General features: G+C 41.2%; 1 protein-coding gene across 2 annotated transcripts in view; it reads left to right on the top strand.

Annotated features, from left to right (window-relative positions):
- snd1 (staphylococcal nuclease and tudor domain containing 1) overlaps nucleotides 1-27,934 on the top strand; it is a 182,428-nt gene that overhangs the window by 41,675 nt on the left and 112,819 nt on the right. For both annotated transcript variants that reach the window (XM_031313715.2, XM_031313714.2), the window contains exons 12-16: nucleotides 2,966-3,066; nucleotides 4,783-4,893; nucleotides 6,524-6,596; nucleotides 10,293-10,434; nucleotides 20,971-21,080. In XM_031313715.2, the coding sequence (XP_031169575.1) occupies nucleotides 2,966-3,066; nucleotides 4,783-4,893; nucleotides 6,524-6,596; nucleotides 10,293-10,434; nucleotides 20,971-21,080 (537 nt within the window). The remainder of the gene's footprint in view (nucleotides 1-2,965; nucleotides 3,067-4,782; nucleotides 4,894-6,523; nucleotides 6,597-10,292; nucleotides 10,435-20,970; nucleotides 21,081-27,934) is intronic.

The raw sequence follows: 27,934 nt of genomic DNA, 5'->3' as shown, positions 1-27,934 counted from the left end.
GAAAACCACCTCATGCTGAGCCCATAGTTCAGCATAATTCATCTGTGTAGGTCATTTTAGCAAGCATGGGGTTTGTCTTACTATAGTGAAAACATCTGTTTAATTTAGTTGTAACCTTTGCATGCATTCACCTTGATACACACATACATACATACATACACAACTTTTCTTGGTCCCGTGTAAAGCTAGGTTTATGCAGTGTTCCCGGCGCGAGGTGCGGGAGCCATAAAATGACGTCACCACGGCTGTTTTCAGCATGAAGGCTCTGCAAGTTGTCGTGGCTCGTGGTCGTGCACCTCTGAATTTTTGTAACACGGCACGCGCTGTGCTTTCAGTTCAACATGGTCAGCCGGGAAGACTGGCCAAGCAGCTTCACCTCTACAAACATCTGTATGATTCTTCATGTACAGACCATATATAGTCAAACAGTCTTACATCAGAGAGAGACACCACACTGAGGGAAAAAAAAAAAAACATTTTGCTGGAGAGTGGAAAAACATGAGGGATCGTTTTGTCAAAGCTTAAAAAAAAAACGCTTTATGGAAAGAGTGTTGTTAACAGTGTTACAGGCTGACAGTAGTTTAGATTTGGAGATAAACAGTCAGTTTAATAATTTGAGTAGATAAAGGTAATGTTTCGCGGTACGTGAGTGTTTGTCATGGATGTGTTTACTACTGTTGCCAGGCAGCCTGCTTTCCTTTTACTTCCGCTCTCTTCTTCTCTACTACTTTCTCATTCACAGATTATTTTGATTGTACCCCCTCTGGTGTTTCCGAGAATACTGCATCGAACAATGCGTTGAACGTAAACGTCTCCGTGCACGCTTGTAGCGCCGCGACACTGTGGCGCAGGCCTGCGGCACAAGTATAACCAAAGCTGAAGTTATATAAACACAGAAAACCTCACATGCATATGAGCATGTCTGTATATACTGATGCAGCACATAACAAAGATTTTTATTCTCCAAACAACACACAAACTCCCATTACAAGTTACAAAAATGATTCCTTTGGCACCGCAAACCAAAACTCCCCATGACGCTTGTCGCCTCAGCAGAACAAAACATTGTCTCACACGTGTCCTGCTGTCCTTCTCTTTATCACTCCCCCACTTTCTAAGCCATCTACTGCCTCTCCCCCTCCGTCTCACTCTCCTCTGGGGGGTTCTTATAGATAGCTTTGCCTTATCAGAAGATCGGTTAGATGGTCCGTGGAGAATGGGCCTGGAACTCCTCTAATCTAACATTGCTTGTTCAAAGTTTATAATCCTTTATTGCCTCGGTTAATGTGGAACTACTGGTTTCACAGCTTATGGCATCCAGCATTATATTTTTGCTTGTGGGTTTCAATCTCTTCCTCAAATCTTCTCTTTTTGTTTTTCATTTCTCATATACCTATTTCATTATTTCATTATCTCATTTTGTCCTCCAACTTGAGTTCTTCCTGTTTTTCATTGCTTTGTTTGTCCCCCTATTCTTCAGTTACCCAGGCCTGGCAATGCTTTGCCAATAAACACAAATGTAACCAACGTAAAAGGTTTTCTCTCCCTTCGTTTAAATGGCTTCACTTTTCAATAAAGCTGAATAGACATGAAAGTTTGTCATGTTTGGGCTACGAGGAAATTGAGCGTCAGTGTGGGAGTGAGGATAAAATAATTTCCTTCAAGACAATAAGTGGGTTATTTGCATGGTTACAAGATGAATACAATTGGGGGTGTTATTAAAAGTGAGGATATTGCATAATCTTCTACGGATGAGGCGATCACAAACCCATTCTGTTGCTGATATGTTGACGGTTAGTCACGATATGGGTACATTACGGTGCAAGGGGATGTTTATTTTTAACTGATGATACAGCTGCTGGGATCAAAATGTTGTCTCATAAAGATTAAATTAAAGTGTGTGGTGTTGGGACCAATTACTCTAAGTATGATTTCCTTGATTTTGTTTCCCTTTTCTTACTTCTATTTCTTCTTCCAAATAATCCCTAACACTTACAACTTTATCAATCTTAACTTTTAATTACATTTGTAACCCTCCAACACCTCATTTTTTTTGCTACAGCAGTTTCAGAAGCATACTCTTTAGTATGTAATGTTCCAACCAAGTGTGGCCTCCAAAAACCGTAATCCATTTCCTGATATCCTTTTTTTTAATTTATTGCTCTTGAAAGGCAGACAGCACTTTCTGCTGAACAATACATCCATTCTGCGTTAGCAGAAGCTCTTCTCTTCCCTTGCTCATGTCCCCATGTTCTCATCCTGTCCATCTGATGACAAGCCGACATCGTTCCATGTCCTGGTTGGCGTCTTTCATGTCCCTGTAATAGGCCTGTCTGCATTGTCTCTATTTGACTTTTGTCTATGCTGTGACTCTGTGATGCAGAGCCACATTCCCACATTTGTTTCCCCCTCCCATCACACTCTGTTGACACGACGCTCTTAAACGGTCGATTGTGTGTAGAGGTACGGCTGCACCCCTGCTGTTAGGGCTGTCTGCCTGTGCCCCAAAGCAGGCTTTCCCCATCACATGCCTGTGGATATGTGCACACACAGCTGACTGACAAAGTTGTGTCTGCAGGTTGGGTGTATTGGAGTCCATCCCTAGGGAGCTGTTTTGAGTACACACATTGTTGGGTCATTTGGGTTCCATCTCTCTCGCGCGCGCGCACACACACACACACACACACACACACACACGCACGCACGCACGCACGCACGCACTCGCGCTCTCGCTCGCTCTCTCTCTCGTGTTCTCTCCCCTGGGGAGATCTACAGTGATGCCTGATGTGATTCACACTGACTTGGGGTGACTTTGAGAACTGGGACAAACACACACACACACACACACACACACAGTCAGAACACTCCATACACTAATTATTACCATAACTGGTGTTGCTTTCAGTTTGTCTCAGTACTCTTGGCGTGTTTTGTGACCTATTCTTTCCTTGCTTTGCCCCTTTAGGTCAATGTGACAGTTGACTACATAAGAGCAGCTACCGGCCCAGGAGAAGGCACCCCTGCATTCTCAGAACGCACCTGTGCTACAGTCACAATTGGGGGCATGTAAGTAGCACATCTTATCCTACTAAATGGTCTCTCTTTCGATTTAGTCTGTTCTATTCAGGTTTATTCTCCCTATTGTTGATACAATTTAACAGTTACGACGAGCTTGCTGCATTAATGAATCATCATGCCTTTTATTTCTGTTTATTTGCAGTACATGCTACATTAACGCTCCAGTAGGAGTTTTACAAAAAAGCAGCCCTCCCTGGCAGATCATACAGTATTTAATTTGTCAGTGTAAGGGACCTAACTAACACATTTCACACCAAGCTGTCGCCCTGCGTAAAACTTTAAAAGTTAGGTTCATGTGATGTTGAGACAACACAGAATAATCATTTGTAAATGCTTAGAACTTGTAATTCCATCATACATCACAAAGTAACCTGAAAGTGCTCCTTTGTATTTAAATTTTCACAAGAAGGGTCGCCTCAGTGCAAGCAATTATTTTCTATCTACAAACACTGCTTTGAGGAAATCTGGTTTATCGGTGTGAAACATTTTTTTATACAGTACCACAGATATAAATGTTATTAAAATACTCAGAGGTTCAAATTTAATCAAAACCGGATAAAGGGGCTTTAATGCCACGTGACTTGAATACCATCTCTTCTCAACCAAAAAACAGTTGAAAGCCGCGCTTATCTTCTGTTTTTCTGTCTGTATGACTTCATGACTTTATGTCACAAAGCACAGTTACATGCACACGTGGAAACCTAGATCTCTTTGCCATCAAACCAGCAGCCTCGTTTGTCTGCGTGCGTACACAGAGGTCAGGACCCAACCTCGTGACCAGCCAATTACAACCCAGCATTAGCCAACTGCACCAGCCGCTCCGCTCCACAGATAACAGCTGGCATGGCCTCCCATGAATGCTGAGGTCAGAGGGTCGAAGCGGTCAGTGGGGCAAATGTTTCCGACCTTCTATGGTCCTGTCTTAGTGTGTGTTGAACTTTTCACAATGTCCCTGCTTGTGGTAAGAGAGTTTGTGCTCAGTAGCACATATTTTGGAAAAAAACGTGGTCTGCTTGAGACTTTGTTGGTGCCTATTAAAGTTATAAAGCCATGCTATTAAAGCTGCAGAGGTGATAAGGTTAAGCTCGAAGCAGACAGGAAGTCCTCCTTGTACGATATCCTATACCAATTGTGTCTAAATTTAGATAATAATAAAAATGCTGTCTGCTGGCACTGTATTTAAAAAAAAAAAAAAAAAAATAATAATCAAATTAACAAGTGTAAAAGAGTCAATGGAAGCATTTTATTGGTGACAGAAAGAGCTGTAATATTGTGTCAGTTACCATGCCTGCAACATGAGGACAGACGCATGCACTTGATGGCACAAGCTCAGTTCTGAAGACTTTACTTCCCGTCCCTTCATTTTCTTTCTCCCACACATCAACCAGAACACTAATGTCCAAGGGCTAGCCACTAAGTGCTGCATTAGGGACAACAATACTCCCCTCTTTCTGCCCTTCATCCTCTCTTCTGTACATCCGTAACACAGCGAGGAAGTGGTTAGTCGAGTGTGCAATGTCAACATTTAAGTGACCTTTGTTCCTTTGCAAAGCCACCTTTGGAATTCGTCATGTTCTTTTTTTTTTTTCTTTTTTTTTTTTTGAGCTAGCTCACTTGGAATTCTGTGTGAAGCCAAGGGGAAGGTTTGTTGTTTTTTTTTTATTAAAGTAAGTCTTTCTCTCTCCCTCCCTCCCCTTTCTGCAGTAACATAGCAGAGGCTCTGGTCAGTAAAGGCCTGGCCACAATCATCAGATACAGACAGGACGACGACCAACGCTCCTCCCACTATGACGAGCTGCTTGCCGCAGAGGCTCGGTGAGGAACAAAACACTTTCACATTCACTCCTTCCATCTCCCTTTTACCTGAGCCTTCACATTTGACACAATGGGTCTCTCAAACACGTGTTCATTCTCATAAAGGCATTTTTCTTTTTTTAATTGCTTCAGATAAAAACATGCATGTGCGCACACTACACTAATCTTCTAACCCTTTTACACAGACATACACTCACACTCCATGAGTTGTGCATGACCTTGACCATTTTTGCTCTTGGGAAGAGGAGAAAATCGAATATGACCTTGGGGCTTTTTTCCCCCAAATTGCTTTTACATTTGCGGTTACATCCAACATGGCACAAGTAAAGCAACTCACTTAATATTTTTCAGAATTTATTTTAGCAGTGCCACCATCATAAGTCACAGCCCATAACAGCTGTTAACTACATTTCCCCAGAAACCATGGCATTGCTCTTAAATATTCACTCATACATATGTTGGCATGCATAATTTAGTTTTTAACATACATGCCTGTACACACATACACCTTCCCAAGCGTTGGACAATAAATCAAAGGCTCTCTCAGGCTCTATGAATATAATTATATGGAGGTGCGGCGGAGAGATTTAGTACGAGCTTTATTACTCTGCTGTAGATTAAGATCTGCTGGCTATAGGTAGAGCAGATGCAGCCACAGCCTCCTTTTATAGGACTAACTCTTTCACTCCCCTCTCTCTCATGCAGTGTCACTGCCCACCTGCCCTCCTTTTCTGCTCTCTCCCTCCTCCTGCTTCCCTTCTTCTTTTGCACATTTTGTCCTTATTTCTCCACCCTAGCCGTTTTCGATTTTGTCCTCCTTTGGCCTTGCTCTTCTGTGTCTTCTCTTCTCCCATTTCTCTTTTTCTCTCTCTCTCTCCCCCCTTCTCTCTTTCGTGCTCTCTCTCTCTCTTTGTCCCTAGCGGGGTCTTATTAGAGTTCATGAGAGGTTTCTGTCTATAGCCTAGGTTTTATTTTTAGTTCCCACTGCACGAGGCCAATGGCCTGCAGCCTTCAAGAAACCTCCTCCAGGCTATTGAATGCATGTACTATATACATGCTTGCATAAATGCACACGCTCCATCTTCGAGGCAATAGCCTGCTTCCCAGTGACCCGTAGGTGGCATTATTCCACCCCACAGCCGCAACCACAGTGGTCATCTTCATCTCATACGGCCCTCGAGGCTTTTTAAAACAGCAATCACTAGCACCAGTCATCATCACTAAAGCCCTAGCTGGCTCTAAAGAAGCAACCCTTGGCTCTCCATTTCTCCCCATCCCTCCATTCTAACAATTTCATTTTATTTATTTCCTTTTTTTTCTACTATAATTTCTCTACCACCATTTCCACTTTTTCATCTCAAGCCTGTAGATTATGTTGGTGGGAAAAAAAAGTTTCCTCTAGTGCTTCCAGTTGAGCCATAATGGCATTTCAGGGAAAAGAAACTGGTATGAATTTACGTCATTCTTCACAAAGCCACAATGGCTCACTCTTTGTATCCACAGTGATTACTCAAAGAGCTCCCATTTCTTCAGGGCTGTTAAGCCTCCAGCTCTATGCTTTCTCAATGTATTATTATGGTGCTTGAGCTATATTTGTGATTTTTTTTTTTTTGTGTTTGACTGACTGTAGGGCCATCAAGAATGGGAAAGGGCTACACAGCAAGAAGGAGGTTCCCATCCACAGAGTGGCTGATATCTCTGGGGTATGTGTCTTTTTGTGTATGTATACACAGGTTATAATCCTACACAAGGGATTGAAAGCTTTTCCATGATGTGTAATAGGACAAGCATCTCAAAATGCACTGATATTATTTAATATTCTACAAACAGTGGATTTACATTTCCACACAACTCCCATGACACTCAAAGATCATCAATGCCCAAAAGCGACTGACTTTTTCTACCACGCACAGTAATGTGAGTCTCTCAGAAGACTATAATCCTCGGCTCACACCTCTCCCACCCCACCCATCCCTGAGCCTCACAGCCGGTTTCCTCATCTTAAAGAAACTAAGCGGCCTCTAAAAATAATCAGCGCCATTAATAAAACCATCAGTGGTGCTTGGTCCTAGCTTGTTTACGTGTGCCCAGGGGCTTGATAGAGGCATCATTTGGCTAATGATGCCTGATTGGGACTGCTCACCAAATGAACATTAGCTCGGCGAATCCATAAAATCTCCCAGTAACAAGTAATGGCCGATCGGTACACATTGTTTTTAATCATGTGCTTTTGTTCGCACGACCCTGGAAGCTGGTTTTTAAATCTGATCCCTATGTGTTTTCTGTTCACCCCATGCTCACTCTCTTCTTCAATCTGTAATTGAACAAAGGAATGTTTTCGATCCATTAATTCTAGAGACACTTAGTTTTCACGAGAGATGTAGTCCTACATGGCTGTCACAGTGCACTTTTATACCCAAGTGCAGTCTTCATTAAGTCGTTGTCAAACCGAGTGGCTGGATTAGATGAGCTCGCATGGAGAGCAGAGCAGTGGAAAGTGTACTGATGGCACTCACACAGACTATAAATGCGGCACGTTAATGGCCATTGCCGCTTGTTGGGTACTGTTCTTGCTGTTGGCTTATTTTTTTAACATTATATTAATCTCACAGCACCCAAGAGGAAAATGTGAGGTCTGGTGGTGCATAAGTCACCTTTGTGAAGCTACATTTTTTTACTTAATGTACCTATTTGAAATGACCTCAACATGGTGGTTAATGGACCTGACTATCACCCTCACACCTTGGTAGTTTTTTATTTATTTATTTTTTTAAATCTCACAACTCAAAATGCTATTAAACCTCAAAAGTTATGCAAAAGCTGTAACCTTTTTTTATTCAGTTATTCAAGTGCCTTTTATGTATCTCTGGTCTTGTCGACTAGCCATCTCTTCATACATTTTGATAAGCCACTACATGATCTACTGTGAATGACTCAAAATTGAACTTCAGAAACATTAGCATCTCATTGTCTCTCACTTGAGCTCTCCTGCAGCACTTGTACTTGGCTCTAAAGAGACATTTGGTTAAATTAATCATGCCTTTTTCTTTTTTTTTTTTGTCTTTTTCTTTTCTTTTTTTTTTTTTAACTCTGAGTGCTCCACCAGATTTGGTGGTCATTTACAAGCTCTGCAAGTTGCTGTTTAAAGAGTCATCACCTTGCATTTGAACAGAGGCATTCGGCCAAGTTATTAAAGCTCTTTAACACCAATAGGACTTTAGTGTCTGGCTAATGAGTCTGACATTGCTCTGCGTAACTGCTCTCAGATGTTGTGCTGTTCCACATTGTCGTCATCGTAACCTCCCCATGTCTTATTGTGTCAGCAGGACAGATAAATTACTGGACCTTGTAAAAATAATTATGACAGGAATTGTTGTGCTGACTGAGCAGCCCTGTGTTATTTCATCAGGGGTTTTAGTGCATTTTATACTTATAAAGACCCAGAACTGAATTGGCTAAATTGACCACGTTCTATGTGCAGCGACGACTTGGGAGTAGTTTCAGGGGGAGGTGCTCAATAATTAATTTACTTTAATAAGAAGAAATGCAATCAATGCCACACCCTACTTCCAGCTGGAGATTTTACACATCTTACTCATTAAAAACTGTCCCAGTAAGTCAGCACAGGCTGTGGTTGGCTTTACTTTGTAACATGATTGTGCTGTGTCATGCATGTGTGTGTGACATCAGCACTGTGAAGCCCCTTTAAACTCCTTATTAGTGCCACTGTGTCAGTGGTTATTAGTGTCAGGGGTTTAGGTCAGTGCCTTATATGCAGCTGCAACTCCTCCTCTCATAGCATGTCCAGTAGGGGACACACAGGATTTGCAGCCACACCCCCCACACACACACACACACACACACACACACACACACACACACACACACACACACACACACACACACCACCACCACCACCACATCCTTCCCATCCCTTCCCTCTTTTCTCTTCCCTTTCTGCTCTGTGTTACACGCCCACACGCACGTGCATAGGCACTCCCCCACGTACACACTACCATACGTCAGCATCCTTTAGCTTGGTGGTAAAGGTTTGCTGAAAGGGATTCTGTACATTGAGTGGGATGCAGTCACAAATAGAGCAGAGATAGGTTTATAAACGTATAGTGTAGGAGATGAACAGAGGTGGTGGGAGGAGAGTGGATAAAGCACTTGACTCACCTCGTATCTCTAAAGGTTGCATAATGAGGTCCTCTCCTCTATCATGTCTCTTCCCTTTTCTTTTTTTCTGAACCAAGTTAGACTGCACATCCCACTCACTGCAGGTGCTGTAAATGTGTTTGTGTGAACGACAGAATGTTGGGTTCTGTTGTCTCCCACTCGAAGGGCTATTTTGGACTGCAGTGCATGGAGTTCAGGTGGTGCATCTTATGGCTAAAGCACATACCCTTTACTCACAACGTCCTGAGTCCCGCTGGTGATGTGTGTTGCATGATGTCTCCAGTCCAGTTCTGTTATTGCCCTTTTGTGTTTCGTACCAATCCCCCAAAACGGGAAAGAAAATATCAACTCATCTAAAAACATGTCCTATCAATGATTTTTGAAATTGGAAAATGGTAATTTTAGTTCTGACTTTCCTTGTTTGAACTCCGCCCTTCCCTCTGAGCCTCTGCTATTTCCATAGCTGCACCCACGCACGCACACACGCACACACGCGCGCTACTCTGGTCCATGACTGATTGTTGTGCCTACATGCTCGCGCCTGGAGTAGACGCATATTAAATATTTTCTTTTATCGTTTATGAATCTGCCACTGCATCACCAGCCCTGTCTTGAATACGCAGGATTTAGCTCTGCTTGTATTTTTGGCCCGGGCACAACAATAAGCCAGTGACTCACCCTTGCAGACAGAGACAGAGATGGAGGCTGGAGGGAGAGAATCATTTTTGATTGCACAAGTTACCAGACGTGTCTCAGAGAAGCGGAGCAGACTTCATTAGGCCGGACTAAGATTTAAAGATATCTGGAAAAAGCCCACAGATTCTGTTGTCAATAAACCAATTTAGTCTGTCTTGTCTATTTTGGTTACTTTTCATTTGGCTGACATTTTTTTTGGATGCTATATCCAGGTTGATTTTGTAACAATTTTGGTATCAAATGTTGTTAATGTTTTAGTTTCACTGAGGCCAATAACTTGAAATAACTCAGTAATAAAAAGTCCACAGTTTTGTTCTTTAATATGTAATTAATGTATGGATATCACAAGATTGTCTTTGCTTTACAACTGTTTAACAGTTATATACTTATGTTTACAAATATAAAACTACCAAATCCTTAGATTTGGCTCAATGAATTATCTTAAAAGAAAGTTGCACAACTTAAAGAAAGGGTCTTGCATCAAGCACTATCTAACCTCATTTCTTTGTCTTTTTGTCCATTAGGAGACACAGAAAGCCAAGCAGTTCTTGCCCTTCCTGCAGAGGGCTGGCCGGTCAGAAGCTGTGGTAGAATACGTCTTCAGCGGCTCCCGCCTCAAGCTGTACATGCCGAAAGAAACCTGCCTCATCACATTCCTCCTTGCCGGTGGGTAGAGCTTTTTCCTTGTGCAGTGCAAAGGTCACTTCCTTCAGTGTTATGTGACCTACTCACTATGTTTGTACAGGCGTTAGTTGCTGCCGTGTGAAAGTTCATTGGCATATCATATGGTAAAAAAGAGTGTGTGTGTATTGGAGCAAATAAAATGTGCCACATTGAGACTTCTACCAGCTCAGAGATCAGAGTGCAAGCTCTCTCCACACCTTTCAGCAGGCAACCCTGACAGGGCAAGGGGGGTAGCTGGGTATGTTGCACCAGCCACAGCCCACTGTCTCATAAAACACCAGGTGTGGCTTAAAGCATGTGTCCCCTTTGACCTCACCCTCCACTCTCTGGCTCTCTGCCAAGTTTGAAATATACTCATGCTCTGCTCTCTACGTCTTTCTAATCTTCTTTATTTGAAACTGGCCACCGTGTTGAGCTAATGGGAGGTTAAAGTCCCGTGGATGGGCAGGTTCTGTCAGGGTTATAACGCTGTTTGAGCTTGGTGGAAAAGGTGTTTTTTTCTTTTTCTGTCCCTCTCTTACTCAAAGTGTCTGAGAAGAAAGTAAAGTTGTACCTTTTTCAAAAACGTCTATCACCATGGGTTATGGGATATTATAATGGCATCTTCCCCTATTTCCTGACATTTTATAGACCAGCCGATTTATCGAGAAAACAATCGGCAGATTAATAGATAATAAAAGGAATCCATCCAAGAATGGGTGCCTTCTTTTAGCCTTTTAGACTTTTCTGCCCATTTTTCAACGTAGGAAAAAAGCAGTGGTTTAGGGCAAGATGCAGATGGGATGAAATACAGACTGTTTGATAGCAGGTCTAGTCATTTGTTTCTGCTCCGTGACCGCCTTGACAGTTTGCGCTAGTAATAAAAACACAGAGACTGTATCTTTGGCAGCCAACAATGATTTGCACATCCTTTCAGATCATGGGAATGGTGAGAATGCTTATCCCTTCCACAACAGATGATGCTCTTTGTTATAGTCGCAATAAAAATCATTTTCAATCTATCTCCATTTCAGCCAAACATTTGCCAGCAATACAGTTCCTCTCCATTTCCAGTAGTACAAACAGCATACATTTTTGACATACATCATTCAGTTTAATTATGTGCGGCTGAATTGTCGATGCATTCATTAATTTTGCAATTTGCTTCTGATTGTCTCTGCTTTCCACTGATGGTTTTCGTAATTGCATTTTTTTGCCAACTGCCTGCTACAAGATGTATCGACATAACCCCTGACAATAAGCAGTCTCCAATATAGGACCACGTAAGATTTTTCTTTTTTGCACCGGTTTGCATTTGACAATTTCCCCCTTAATGAGAGTGCTCAGTGAAAATGTCAGGTGTGTGAGAGATGGTGTTTACATAGTCAGTCTACCTTTGGAATGATTTTATTCAATCAAAGGTTATTAGAAAATCCTGAGAAGCACATTAGAGCTGATAGCCTAGGCGTATTTGATTAAGGTCGTCCCCAGAAGAAAAGATTCATCTGCTGAAAATGAGATGACATGTATTGCCTTTAATATACACATTAAGCTGGATTATCCCTGATTGATACACATCACCCCCTTTCCTATTTCGTTTATTTTGAACTGCTATTCCAATTAGAGCCCTTTGTATTACGTGAAGAGCTCCCGTGTGTGTGTGTGTGTGTGTGTGTGTGTGTGTGTGTGTGTGTGTGTGTGTGTCCTTTTCTCGTCATCACCTTCTTTTTCATCTTGTTTGGGATGCATGGGATGTTTATGAGATGCAATTTTATGTCTGGCGGGTCATGGCCTCAGTGTTTCTGTGCATGTATGTTTTTGTAATGCATGGTTTTCTTTGTCTGATAAGTGATGTTAAGTCTCCATACATGAAATGAAGCCCTTGGGCTCAAACAACCCCTTATTATCTCTCTACCTCTAATCTCCAAGCGCTTGCTATCACTTTCCACTTTCTCTTTCCTGTCAAAGTTATCTTTCTGTGTTTTATTCACCCATCTGAACCATAGGCTATGTTTGAAATTACACATACATGATGCATTTTCTTCCCCAAACCCCTAGTGTTTATCTGTGTATGCTGCCCTTTTTATCACACATCAGAGTCAGATAATGAGGTGTTGAGAGCAGTTCTTAGTAATGCGTATTTCAGATATGCTCAGTATTTTAAAGTTAAATAGGCCTCTCATCATAGAAGTGGCAGCGTTGGAAGTATGCATGTTAGAATGTAGTTATATACATATTGAATTAAATAGAACAATTATTTGCATATCCTTTGTTTTGGAAAGTGTATGTGTGAGTTGCTCTGAGTAAATATTTCTACATGCAGGCCAATTGAGAATATTATGAAAGGTCTTGCATTAGTCATCTGTTTCAGTAGCCCTGTTCTTTTCATACTGTATTCATCATGGCCAAATCTTTATCCTTTAATAATGTTGTGGGAGGCTATTGAAGAACAGTTTACAGTAGAGCTGCAAATGAAATAATCCCAAGGCAGTATGTGATGCAACACAGCAAGTCAAAAGAATAATACCATAAACACAATACATGCATCTTTGAATCTGAACTACCAGCTTGCAGCGGCATCTTTTCCCCTTGCTTTAGCCATATTATTTGTTCTGATTTAATACTGAACCCCATTCATTGCTTGTTTCTCCAGTGACGCACCTTAAAGCCCCGGTATCTACCTCGCACATAGTCTCCTTCCTTCTCCAGAGTTTTCCTTGATGGATAAAGACGGTGCTTTAAGAAAAAACGGGGGGGAGCAGGAAACAAAGGGTAGCAAGAGAAGCCCATGCTTCAAAGAGGGTCCGGAGGTGTGCTTCAGGAGTTGAAGGGAAGTTCCCTTTCCTCTTCTCCCACGTCACCTTTTCTTTTCTTCTCCTCTCACTTGCTGGCCCACAAGGTTTCACTTCCGTATGCAAGTTTGATAAAGGGTAAAGGAGTCATCCTGTTTCCCAAAGGGAAAGGATTTGAGAATGTAGCAGATGTGTAGAAGGATGATAAAAGGAGGAGGTGAAGTAAGAGCTGTGGGTATAGAGGCCTGTTGAAAAGTAGGGACACCAGGCATTGAAAAGGCCATAAAAGTTTACTAGCGTCTGTAGCATTCAGAGTTTCTGATGGAGGCCACATCAGGTGAAGCGTACTTTCAAAGTTATTCAGAAAGGTATGTTGAGCAGCAGTCTGTCAAAACGATGAAACACCCATCAGTCAGACGTAAAGATTTACAGTGTCAGCAAGAAGCATTAGCCATCACAGTGTGTGGCTTAGTGCTATATACGTCTGATTTTTGATATCTTGAGTGTGTATGGTTGTGTACGTGTGTGTGTACACCTGTGTGCTGTTACACTTCTTGCAGTGTGTGTGAGTGCAGGAGATGGAAAGATGGCGGAGAAGTGGAGCAGACAATTAATGGACGGTTTCCTAAAAATATGTTTGTGTGCAAAATGTTTAGCGTAGTAGCAAGTCAGTCAGGAAAAGTCTGCAAATAAAATATTATTGTGTTCTGCTCTGACCTCTACATATCAGTGTATTTGTGTGTGACTGCAGCACTGCATCTCCTTGAGATTCACGCAGTTATTAGAAACCAGTGGTCTGGATGTTTTGAGGCCTTGAGACACGTTTTAAGGCCTGCCACATAACAAAGTTGCTGGTAAAGAGGAAATAATTACTTATTAGTATTAGTAACACTTCATCTGCATTTACTTTACTACCCTATAAGCTGTGATTTTGAACATAAACATGGGCTATGAGCTGTGTTGGCTATAATAAATCAATCAGGGTTGTCAGTAATGTAATCCATTACTGACTTCAAATTACATGGCATTTTTTGTAATCAGTTTGATTACCAAAGGGACTTACCATCTTCCAGAGAAAACACTTTTCACAAACAGCTGCTGCTCCAAACAGCTCTATTGTAGTCCAGCCTTTACTTCCATGAAAAACGTGCATCACTTTGTGACACGTTATAATGCTCGCCTAGCTGCTAGCATGGCACTCCCTCATACTCTGCAACTTCCAAGCTAGCAGTACTTACTGCACATGTGCAACTCCCAACAGAGATTGAACAGAAGTGAGATGTCTCACTCTGTAGCTAAAACAGAGAGCTCAACACACAGGGTGAAAAGAGGAGCTGGAGCCATGTGCAGTACAACAAAAATATGGTGTTTTCTGAAAATTAAAACCACATAAATAAAAATAAACCGCTACAACCTCTAAATACAATTATGAACCTATAATGAGCATAATATGAGCACCTTAAGTAAAAGACACCGCCACAGAATTAATCAATAAATTCTCATTTTATTTTTCTCTTTATTATTTCATTACCTCTAAGAAATCTTTTTGCTCTCATTAAAGCATTCCTGTGTGAACTAACTAAAAACGTTATTATAGCTAGCAATGTTTGAATGATGCCGAGCGTGTTCCTGTAATGTTAATGTTAACGTTCAACTTACCTCCAAGTGTTTCTTCAGATTTGAAGTTTGAATGTTGGCGCCGTTGACAATACTTGCACTGTTGGTTTTCACAACTTGCACCCAACATCCACATTATTTTCCACTGTCTTTAATCCTGTGTTAATCCTCAACAATGTAACTGTAATCTGATTACACATTTTTTTTTTTATTGTAATCTGGGTTGATTATAGTTACTTGATTTTTGTAATCTGATTACATAATCCAGATTACATGTAATCCGTTACTACCCAACCCTGTCAATCATCCACCATATCTGATGCTCACATCCAACCTACTTAACTTTATTAAATAACAAAATGAGTCTGCTGTGCATGAGAAATAATTAAATGGGAATTTCATTATAGATTATTATGCCTATGCCTAGTGAATGTGACATCTGATATGTGCCTCAGTGTATTGGGGCCTGCAAGAAAACCATCATTTTCCTAGGCATTATTTAACTTGCCACAGGCCTTACTTAAGCCTACACCTCATTATTTGGGTTGCATTATCCAACCAGCTTTGCATAGAGAACAGAACATGCCACGGTGTAGTTTTTGATTTAAAGACCATGCCCTTAAAAATGGAAGAGATGCTGATATTCCTCATTCATGCTTTTTTCTTTTTCTTTTTTCAAAACAAATATTACAAATCAAATATTTAAATATTTCCTTGGCACTGTTGTGTGCTCTGGGGGAAAGGACGTGGCGTTGCCGAAGCCTAGTCGGAAGAAATGAGCCTTTGCATTAGTGAGCCGTAGTGAGATAGTGGTGAGACGGAGATGGCTTGAGAAAATAAAAGCGAGGCATAGTCCAACAATCCTGGGATTTTCCCCAAGAGCATGCTCCCTTCGTCTGCCTCCCATTCGCCCTCTCTAACCTATGTTTTGCCAACCTGCATCTTTCACCCACTGCTGAACTTCCTGCTTGCAACTGACTTGTACCCAGGGAGGGGGAGATATTCATACAGGGACGGCATAGGGAAGGGAAGATATAGGTTATATTTAAACAGAATGATAGTCTCATGGGTGATGGAGGAAAGAAGCATGAGTATTAGAGCTGTAATAACACACACATATGCACACTCACACACCTCCCTAGCTTTTAGGTCTTTGTTTTTGTCTGTTGCAGTGCTAATTATGTCCTGTCAGCTGCTTGTCAAAAATCAAGAATTACTGTCTTAATAACATTAAAAAGATAGACACTAATGGAATTCATACTGAGCTGACTGTGTCCTGCAAGTATTCATTTATACCTGCAGACATGCCAAAGCGAGAGCTCAAAGCGCCTGGCAGGTTATGAGCAAAAAGTCAGAGGCTAATCAATATGCACATTATTAGTATAGGAATTTGCGACATGATGTATGTTTTTATAAATTCCAGTGATGATACTAATGCACTGCAGCCGTACATTGCCACATTTCTCCCTGCTGACCCATTTCTACAAGATGAAGCTCATTATCTCAGCTTGGTTAGCAGAGGAAGAGAGGTCAACTCAATCCTGTTCCTGCTATATGTTAGGTCAATTGAAAACACATTCAGTTACAGGTTATATATATATATATATATATATATATATATATTTATTCGAAAAGAAACCGCTCACCACAAATGCATAAGAATTCATCCAATTACTTTGGGTTTTTGAGAACTAGACTATTCCTCGCTGAAAAGAATCCAGCCTGTTTGTGTGACTTGTATATTTGCGTGGCACTTACTAGTGCATTTTAATGACTGGGAGTATTACTTAACTCTTAGAAGTACTCCAGTCAAACAGTATGGCAGTGAGATTACGAAACACCAGTTAAAGCAATAGTTTGTAAGTTTGGGAAATGCACATATCCACTTTCTTTTCCGAGACGATGAGAAGATTGATACTACTGTCATATCTGCCTGTTAATATGAAGATGGAGCCAGTAGCTTAGCTTAGCACAAACACCTGAAGCAGGGGGAAACGGCTAGCCTGGCTCTCTTCAAAGCTTTAAAAAAAATGGAGTGGGCAGAGGCTTAAAGGGTATAAATTATATTTAGAAATGTAACACTAATTGTATGTTTGATATGGAGAATGATTGTGGAAGAAAGACAAGGATTTATGACGAGGACAATTGTCTAGTCTATGCAGAAACTGACAGTTTATGGGGTGAGAAGGAGGAACTGCAGAGTCTATGACTGAGCAACAAAGCTGTGTGTGTTCGAGCTAAGGGGACGGGCTGCATTTCATCAAGCGGACGGCTCACCCTGAATCACAGATTAAAATGTTACATCTTCTCCACAGGGCCTTCCCACCTTTCTCTGAGTCTCTGCTCTATGGAAGGGGAAAGAAGCACAGATGGAAAGTGATACAAACAGCATTATTAAATGATGTGGTTGATAGCTTGTCGTCTTCTCCGAGTTGGGTTGCGGAATTTGGAAATGACACAAATTGATTCTTTAAGCAGTTCATTTAGTTGTGCACTCTTTTGTTAAAGTCATTGCTAACTCCGTTTTCAGTTCTGTCTCAAAAGCCTGACACAGACATTTTAAAATGAGAAATCTAATATCCACGTCTTCCAGACCTGATGATTAATGTGGTGTACGGTGGATTGACGTGTGGGCATGCGCTTCAGGCCAGTTTGAGGAACAACATGTGCAAGATGCTGTATAACAGCTGTGTGTGTGTGTGTGTGTGTGTGTGTGTGTGTGTGTGGTGTGTGGTGTGTAGTGTGTAGTGTGATGTCAGTAGTGATCAGTGTATGTCTTGTTTGTCTCTGAGATCAGATAAGATAGATATCCTGTAGTTTGACCCAGATGTTTATCTTGGTGTCAAGCGTGAGTTATGTATCATGGTGCAGGTTAAAATTGGCTGCGCTAAGTGACTCCCTGGCTTGGTTTAAATGCTGCAGGGAAGAGACTACAGTAAGAGTGTGTGTGTTGCAGGATATTATTAAGTGCAGTTCGGAAAGCTGTAGATCATTTAAGGAGAGCATGCATTGTATGTGCATTTGACTGATGATTTGGACTTATATCTCAGCTTTATTTAATTGGGAGATAGATAGATAGATAGATAGATAGATAGATAGATAGATAGATAACATTCATATTTGACCTATTAAAACCTTATTTTATGGTCTTTTTTATTTTTTTTCATTTCTAATCCCCTTCTTTGTGTATTAAGGTTTTTTGGGATGTTTTTGTCTTTTTAAGAGAGCTTGGGCTGGATTAAGAATAGTTGCTGATGTGGGCCTGAAAAGCCCTTTGAGACATTATACTACATGTGCTATAAAGTTAAACATGACCTCTCCGTGTACTACATTCCCAAGTAGTCCTGATTCTTGTCCTGCATTTATTGTAAGTTGCTTCGGATAAAGGCTTCAGCTAAATGTAATGTAGTCTTTTCTGTGGATTAAGTTAGAAAGACACAGTCTCGCTCTTAATCATAGCTCCAGCCAGCCCGACCAACCAACCTCTCTCTCTGCAGTTACGTCATACACCAGTTTTTGCAAAGAGTGTGCGGTATTTGCCCTCCCATTGTTTTCCTCTCATGTCTTTGTCTCTTCCTTTATTTTGCATCCCACATCCCTCCTCTACTCTTTATTCTGGCACTGTTAAAGCCACACTGTCCCACGTGGAAGCCCTGTCCTGGTCCACTTCTATAAATACTTGCAGATGATCTTGGCCATCAGCGTCTCCTCCTCTTCCTCCTCATCCTCTCTACTCTTCAGGAAGCTTTATTTACTTTTGAGAGGCAGGTACTAGACGAATATTATGCAAAAAATTAAGATAATGTTTGCATAATATTCGTCTTGAGAGGGCGATAAAACACAGTATAAGTGTCTGCCTCTCAATGACAATATCACAGGTCACTTAACGGCGTCAGGACAGTTCAGCTTCCCCAGCGAGTCCCATCCTGCAGTTTGGAGCAGCACTTTATTTATTTACTATTTCAATGTAGTAGGATACCGAATACCTTAACTTTTTGGTACTAGAATAATAAAATCAACTGGTTTTTCAATCCACTAGATGGTGCAGAGAAATGTATCTTTTTAGATAAAACTGATGTTGACAACGTTTCCTTTGGGGACATAATTTGTTAAAGTTGGAAAAAGGTCATAAATTGCAATATATTGCAGATTATGGCAATATGTTTAAAATCGCAATATGTGACATAAGTATCTTGATAATATTGTATAGTGGGGCCTCTGGTGATTTCCACCCCTAAATATGTAGGTACATTTCTAAAGCAGTTCTTTATTAAATCATTTTGTTACTGTGGGTGTTGCTTTTTTACCCTCTCGTATTTACTTTATGTATAAATCTATGTAGAAATCTCATTTAAAGAACAATCCATTGTTGTATCACCATTTTGCAGAATGTAAATGGTGCTGACTGTCCTGTGGCCTCATTTTGCCTTTCCTGGGTCATTTTCCCTTCTCTGCCAGTGTGAATACGCTGATGTCTCTTGTTCTTGTTCTCAAAAATGGGACAGACTTGTGCAGAGGTTTCTGTAGGGAACAGAAAGTACTAAAAAAAAAAAAGAAAAAAAAAGCTAGTAGGTTATTTTATAATAAAATCAGCTAGGAAACAAATGTTTGCCAATTAGGTTAGCTGACAAGTTTAAAGGGGTCTGACATAAATTCCCTACAAGAATTTAGCATTTGGAATTCAGTAAATAATAAATATATATATTACATATTACAAATGTGGCTTGTATAACCAATCTTAAGAGATTTTTTTTACATCTTACAGCGCTTTATTTTTTCCATCACTGTCTCATTGAAGCAAGAGCTCAGCAGCATTCTCTGTCCAAAAGTCTGGGAAACACCAGTACATCACTAGACTAAGCAAACCCTGAGGAACATGGGGAGAACATACCCAAACGTACATGGAAAAGAAGTAATTTTCAAAGCCAGGGTAGTCTTACTGTGAGGTGACCATGGCGCTAGCACATCTGATTTTACTTCTATGCATATGCTGCCTCAGGAGTCCACCCCGCGCACATTTCTGTCATGCCAGTGAAGCTCATTAAATTCAACATGAGAGTCAGAGAGGAAAGGAACACCCTGGGAGAGAGCTGTTGCTTTATTAGTACAATGCTGTAAACCAAAACTGTCATTACGTTTCTCTGCTTGAATCAATACGGCACCAACCTGTTTGCTACTGCGCATATTAATTTAAGGATTAACATATAGCTACTGTGAAGGTGTTTTCACCTTTACACACATGCTTTACTTGTCTGTGCACGTAAGCACACGTTGCATAGACATAGTGCGTCAAGTCCTAAGGGGTATCAGATACAAAAGAAGTGAATCTAAATTGAAGCTAGGTATGCTCCTGCAATAGAGGCTGTACATGTAAAAACACTCAAAAACATACTCACTCACTCACTCACTCACTCACTCACTCACACTCTCTTTCTACCAAATAGCCTAGTCACATTTATCTTCAAACACAGAAATTCTCTCTTATGCATATACCTTTCTTGCATATACCTCTTTTTATCACAGTATATGTTTTTTTAAACAGGGTGAACATTAAATACAGCACCTTTTTATATCTACTCATTCCTCTCACTCATTTCCCCCACCTTTGCCCTGAAGCTTATCCATTACTACCTGAACTTTACAAGAAAGCCTCTGAAAATCTAGCAGAGTTGACGATGAAGGGTCCCAGAAACGTAAATTCAACAAGGCTGTTTTTCAGTTGAAACTGCTTATACACAGAAGCACTTTAGGCACTCATTATTGACCCCTTGATGACCAATTATCCACTAAGTGCTGATGATAGTGTAGCTGGTTAATCTGTGTTGTGCCACGGACACACCTTTGTGAAATAGTGCGGCTAAGCCATTTTGACCTTGGCCTATGAAGTGGCATCCATTGTTCATCGCAGTAGAGGTCCTGAAAATTGTGGAGTCGAGTCAGTGACTTGCTGATATTTATATAAATGGCAACAGTATTTCTGCATTCGTGCATTTTTTTTTTTTATGTTATGTCTCCTGGTCTTTAAGACTTCAAGCCAAATAATGTTAAAACTGTTCAGGACATCTTGCTGTTCTTTTGATTAGCTGCTGTGCTAACCTTTAACTCCTGCAACTGTGTTGTCTTTGGCCAGGTATTGAATGTCCACGCAGTTCCAGAAATATGCCTGGAGGGATGCAGGTGGCGGAACCATTCAGTGACGAGGCCATGCTGTTCACCAAAGAGCTGGTGCTGCAAAGGGAGGTAAGCAGTATAGAGTGACATTCTGGCCCTGGTTTCGTCATTCCCTACTAGTGTTTCAATGCCCATTCCCATGTTGCTAACTCTTTGATGTTCTGCTATTTTGGCACCCACATTGCTGCATTGTATTTTCAGACTCACAGTCCAAGTTTAGTCTGCTTTGAGCACACAATCGTTTTGGTTCAGAGATGCGAGAAATTAATGTCTATTATACTTTTAATAACAGCTACTGATAAACCCAGACCCTGCTTTGGCTTGAAAACAAATTTCCATCAGGCATTCTGGCTTTGTTTTTGTGCGATTGCCACGTTGATCCAGCCCATTTTATATGAGCAACACATATTAAAACTTCTTTAATTTAAAAAAATAAGGAATTATACCCACATTTAACATTTTCCAGGCAATTTGTCATTAATATTATAATAATATAAGACAGCATTCACACTCATGCGGTAAAGACAGGATGTCTCTTGTTTGGACAATTTTTCCAAAGAAAAAAACCATCTAGGACAGAGATTCACATTTTTCCACCAAAGGAATCTCCTCCAAACAAAATTCTTGATTTTCTTTTGGCAATTTGATATTTGGTTTGATGCTTGACATCAGAAACGGGCAGCAAGGATTGGGCCACTGACTTTAATAAGCTGATTACATTGTTTACTCCAAAATGATCTTTGTTACAGCATTTAATGCACTGTACTTATACACTGACTTATGTGGAATCTCAACAAAAATCCAGAAATGGCCACAAACAAGTAGACTAACCCCAAAACGCACGCACACACACACACACACACACACACACACACACACACACACACACACACACACACACACACACACACACACACACACACACACACACACACACACACACACATACACACACAAAAAACATCCTCCCCCGCTTACTAGTTTATGGAAAGCTCACCTGATAGTGGATCAGTGCTCCTGGGCTTTAGAAAACTACAGTGTGTGCCTGTTCATTCACATGCTAATAGGTTTTTATAAGGAGCAGTGAACGGACCAAAGCCATAATGAAACTAGCTATAATCCTGCCACCACTTATCCAGGCCACACACTCCCTCTCTTTTGCTCTCTTTAACTCCCCCTCTCCATTCCTATCACCGTTTTAAAGGGCTTTTTTTGCGTAGGGTGGCTGACTTCACTGTCCTCCTGTGTTTAATTGTCATGGAAATGTAGCCTTGGCCAGCATTGGAGGTGGACTAGTGTTAGTGTGTATATGGATGTGTTTGTGTGAAGAGCCAGTAGTATAGGTTGGAACCGGAACGCCTCGGCTGGGAAATAATTGATGCAAGCAACAGGGGATGTTGATTGACAGGGATGCAAATCTGCCCCCATAAGTCAATGCAGTGCAGAGGTTTTCGAGCACTGACATGTTGAAATGAATTGTATTACCTTTACAGATGCACATATACGCACAAATGCATAATTAATCAGATTCATAACACTTGTATACATGCTTTGCCACATTCTCCTTAGTCTTTCCAATAGATAAGCAGATTATATTAAGAATTTGTTATCATGCACATAACCTCTTCCGTCCACACACACTCTTGACACACACACTATCGCACACATTTTCTCCCTTGCCAGTCATCGGTGGTGTCAGCAAGTTTTTCACAGGTAGGTGGGAGTTAGCAGGCAGGACCGAGCCATATAATGAGGCCTGAGCCCAGTGCGGGGGCTGGTTGGCTGGCTGCACTGACCTGCTGTTATGGACAAATATGAACACAAACAGTTGCTCTCAAACGGACACATTCAAGTAGATAACAACACAGTTAAGCGTTCACACATGAGAGCTGTCACTTTTCCAAAAAAAAAAAGGCAAAATGAACCAAAAGAAAGTAACTGGTTGAAAATCCCTGTGTAGAAAATCAGTTTGGGTGTAATTCTTCTGGTTCACCGGCTTAAACAAACTGGAACATAGCAAGGGGAAGACGAAACAAGTCACAGTTCAGAAATCTGCACACATCTAGCTAGAAAAGAGTCAGATGCTAGTGTAATGTTATAGGATTGCCTGACACTGAAACAGGAGAGAGTTACATGAGAGAACGCCAGAGTGAAAAGGTGAGAAGAAGCTCTAACGAGAGACCAGTAAGTAGCAGCAGAATAAAAGACATGATGTACAACGGAGGAGTAGAAATGGTTTGTGCCTTTTGATCCATCTTTCTCTCCATCTCTTCTATCCCTGAGTGTGATTGAAACGGGTTATTAAGGTGTGTCACACTCGAACATGAATATGGATCATTTGATTTCATTAGCATAAGCTTTTGCTGTTGATTCATCTCTGAATGGCATCTGATTGCACAAGGTTTTTAAGATGTTCAGAAGATGGCCTCACCTGAATAACATTTGATTTGGATTTTGGCGGTGTATTTATTTGCATTCATAAAATATTTTCTCGCTCACGCTGCTCGACAGCCATTTTTGAGTTTTGTAGGGCTATGTTGATTTGATGACATGTTAAGTAACTCAGTGGTCCCTATGCCTTTTTTTTTTTCCCTTCTCGCACTTCTGTATTCCACTACTCTGTAAGTAGCTGTTCTCTCGGTCTTGTCTCCTTTGAGAGTGAGTTTGGGTGCAGGCATGGACGCGCTTCTCTCTTTTCTTTTGGTTTTCCACTCATAGCCTTTTCTCTCTCTGCTTTCTCTTTTTCCACTCATTTCTGCCTCACTCTCGCCTCCCATCGTCGTCTCTGGTGTCCAGTTTTAAATCTCTGACATTTGGGCTGCGGTCGAAAAGTCAAAAGTATACCTCCTAAGTCCTTTCCCAACCACTTTTCCTTAACCCCGATGGTAAACGTCATGAGGTCAAGGAAATGTGTGAAGGAGAATTCAAAAGGAATTAGGAAAAGACAACCGCAGTGCGAGGAGAATCCAACTGCCATTACGCTCGGCTGCGTAATCATGTGATGGCGGATGTTAAGGCGCTGACACACCAACCCGATTATCGGCGGTTGGACAGTCTGGCGAGGTCAGTGACTCGAGTCTGTTCGGTGTGTTCCGAGCGCTAACCCGGAAATGACGAGCGGGATGAGCGTGACGAACTCCTCTCAAAATCTGACGAAAATCTATTAAACTGACCTTTGTCGATCTGAAATGAAGACAGATTCAGCAACTGCATGGTCTATTTCTTGCTAAAAAATGTTTTCAGAAACACGTTTCGGTGAACTATTTTCGTAAAATACGAGATTATATTCCAAACGAGCCGCCATTATGGTCTGTTTTGAAATTCGGGAGAAGCCAGACCCACGAGACGCGTTCGTCCAATCAGCTGCCGGTTAATATTTTTTGGGAGACGATGCAGATTAGCGGCGCCTGCTGTTATGGAGACGTATTACGTCTCGCGCACGCGCAGAACGTACGCTCAAGTCGGCGTCGCTTCGGTGTGTTCCGCGGCACTTTTTTGACCATCTCGGGGAGGCAGTCAGTCCGACGGTCGGCCGTCAGGTTGGTGTGTCAGAGCCTTTATTGACGTGGGTCTGCCATGGTGAAACTACACTGTTCCAAAGGTGGACTGCAGAAAGCGCATCTGGATACTTTGCCCCGTGCGTTTTCACAGTGTTTCATGCTGGCTCAATAAACGTGGACAACCTAATGGAAAATAATACTTCATCACCATTTTTTCTGCATTAATTATGTCGTTTCATGTGAAGCACTTACTGCATGTCATTTTGTCATTATAAAGCACTGGGCTGTAGGCTGTTTCTTGTATGAAAGGTGTTCTGCAAGTCAAGTTTATTATCATAATTGGTTGCTCACCCACACCCTCCTGCCCACTCATATTTATCCACATGAATCTCGATTACAATTATTGTATGAAAATAATTGTTAAATATATGCAAGATAAGTAGACCGCGTTAGGCCTACGAATCTACTGTAGGCTACATATTCTATATATAAGGGTTAGATGGTTGTGGGTGGGTGAAAGAAATATATTATTAATGAAGACAATATTCTCTAAACTGTAAACGCAGCAGAGCTGCCCGCCACTGCTGTGCACATTTACGCACGAGGACAGCAGTCAGCAGCGTTACTTCATTGATTATTTCAGAAGCTAAACGTTGAGTTATGTTTTCTCTGTCAAGTTTATAACTACAGTTTTTAGTTTTGCTGTTTAAATATCCCACGATATCAGCTACAGTGGCATTACTGCAGTGCTTGGAAACATGTACAGTTACTGAAAGCATCCTCTCTCATCATTACAGTACACATTTAAAGAAAACACTCATACGTCCCTACAATACATCATTTAAAAAGCAGTAGCCTACAGAGACTGTAGAGAGGGTGAAAATGACTTATTTGGGTGGGTGTAGGTGGGTGATTTCAGGTAATTGATTTGGATGCCGTCAGAGCTGATCCACGCATTCGCACATAACATTCCTACTTTCACACGTGGTCCAAATAATGTAGTCATATCTGTAGTGACTTTCAACAAAACATATATATTGAACTAAGCCACTGAGGGGCGAACAGGTGAACTTGTTTCAGAGGCTGCTCTGGGCTAAAAATAAACTGCTGACCTCTGCGCTGTGTAACTTTGGATTCAGCGATCCATTCATTCACAGTTCTGTAAACACATGCTCGCTGTAATTTTACGCGTTGTAGACGAGGGTTAAGTTCTCGCATTAACCGGTTTATTAAACCACTCAGACAGTGCCATAAAGTACATTATCATTAGATGTGTTGCAATGTCTCACAGAAAATAAAATGTACGCACGGTGCGTACAGGGTTGCGGCCGGCACTACTGCACACCTTAATATCCTGAATATGAACGGTGAAATGGTGATGCGCCGCTTTAAATTTTTAATTTAAATTTTTCTGCCGCAACGACTTGTGGGATGGCAATTATCTCCTTTCCTTTCGTAAAGGACGGTCCAGTGTATCCTATGCTAAAGAAGGTAACAAAGGAAGCATTGAAGCACCTTTTCTCATCACTTAGACCATTCGAACGGCTCTTGTCATGGCAGCCACTTAACTACTTCCGGGTCATTTCACTCTGTTAGGAACCTTCCTAAGCAAAATTGAATATTTGAATATTTGACCGCAGCCCAGCTCTCCATTCTCTCCCTCCTCGCCTACAATTTCTCCCTATCCCCCTCCATTCTCAATTTCTCTCTCTAAGCTGCTAGACAGCCATATCTTAATTTCTCCTGATGCAGACACGCATAATTAATGTGGCATCCAGTGAGGGGAGAGGCCCTGGTTTCTGTCTCCTCTATTTATAAACCACCACCACCCCTCATTCCTTCTCTCTGGTGGTTCGCTGCCGTTTTTTAAGATGTCTTTCACTTTCACTCTTTTCAAAAATCCCTTTTGTGTTTATCTGCTCTGTCTTCCTCTATCCCTCCCTCCCTTCTTTCTTCCTCTCTTTTACCGTCTGTCTGCCTCTGTCTCTCTTCCTGCTCCCTCTGTGCTGTGTTAATCTCTGACAGACACTGCTCCCGTTCCCAGCGTGAAACTGAAACAGCAGCACAGATTTTTGAGGAAAAAAAGAAAACACATTGGTAAACACCACTCCCCAGACATTTCTCTTTTCTTTATTGATGTCTTCCATTTAATTTCTCTCACCTCCTACCTTCCGTTGATAAAAACATTCATAAAGAGTCTCAGTCACTGAGGCTCTCTGTTGATTTTGCTTTTGCTTTTGGGTGGCAACTTCAAACTCTCAGCCTAAACGGGAGGAAGGAGAACGAAAGAATTTTACTGCGTTGACGTGTTTCTCTAGGATGAGTCAGCTACAGACGGGACATAATTAGTGGTTCAGTGTTAGTTAATGAAATACACAAGTCAGTGAAACAATATTTAAACTGTTCCCAACTCCTCATTTAAATATTGTATGATAACTAGCGTCATTCCAAACAGAGGGCTGCGATGTGAAAAATGTGACGATGAGAGTGTGATGCTGGCATCAAAGTAAGTCAAGTTCAAAAGCTATTTAAGGCCTAAACAACAGACTGTGGATTGGATCCACTGTTTATATGTCCAGTTGTATAACTGATCACCAGGCTGGAGTGGAAACAAGAATAAGAAAAGAGGGTAAAGCAGAGATGGAGTGTTTGATTGAGCAGGCACGAGAGCAGGTTAAGTGGACAGTAATATGCGATTTACTGAACCACCTACGTATACCGTCAGTCCTGTTGACCTCATTCAGTCTGGGTGGTCTCTCATCTACTGTACTGCCCTTACTGCCTACTCACTAACAATTACTCTACCTCACACAGAGAGATGCTCGTAAAGCTTACATTCTCTCTCTCACTTATTGGCATATAAGGACAAACATGCACATACATGAAGAGGCCCTTTTGTATAGGTACGTCAGGGTGCTTTTCAATACATTTGAATCTAATGTATTTCTCTTTAAATCCAAAATTCATAAAACTATTAAAAATGATTTCCAATCATGTGTTTACAATTGAGTCATAAAAAGTACTTGTTTTAAGAAACTAAACTGTATAATATACCATTGCTATGGATTATCCTACATTTGACTTTGAGTCTTCCTGTCAACTGTCTATTTAGTAGGAAACTATATTTTCAAACAGTACAAGAGCAGCCATAGCTGTGTTTCCAATTTTAAAGTTTGATACATAGTCATATGTCATCCTTTGGAACAACAATTTAGAAACACTTTATTCCACATCAAATTTCAGCTGCAGTTGACAAGAGTTAACATGGTAATAAAAATGATAATTTCAGTAATCGGGTGAAAAACCAAACAAAATCGAATTAGCATTTTGAGACAGTCCTCACACACACACACACACACACACACACACACACACACACACACACACACACACACACACACACACGGAAACTTACCTCACCGT

This window comes from Sander lucioperca, chromosome 20 (assembly GCF_008315115.2).
Source record: "Sander lucioperca isolate FBNREF2018 chromosome 20, SLUC_FBN_1.2, whole genome shotgun sequence".
Lineage (NCBI taxonomy): Eukaryota > Metazoa > Chordata > Actinopteri > Perciformes > Percidae > Sander > Sander lucioperca.
This window is presented reverse-complemented; position numbering and strand designations above follow the sequence as displayed.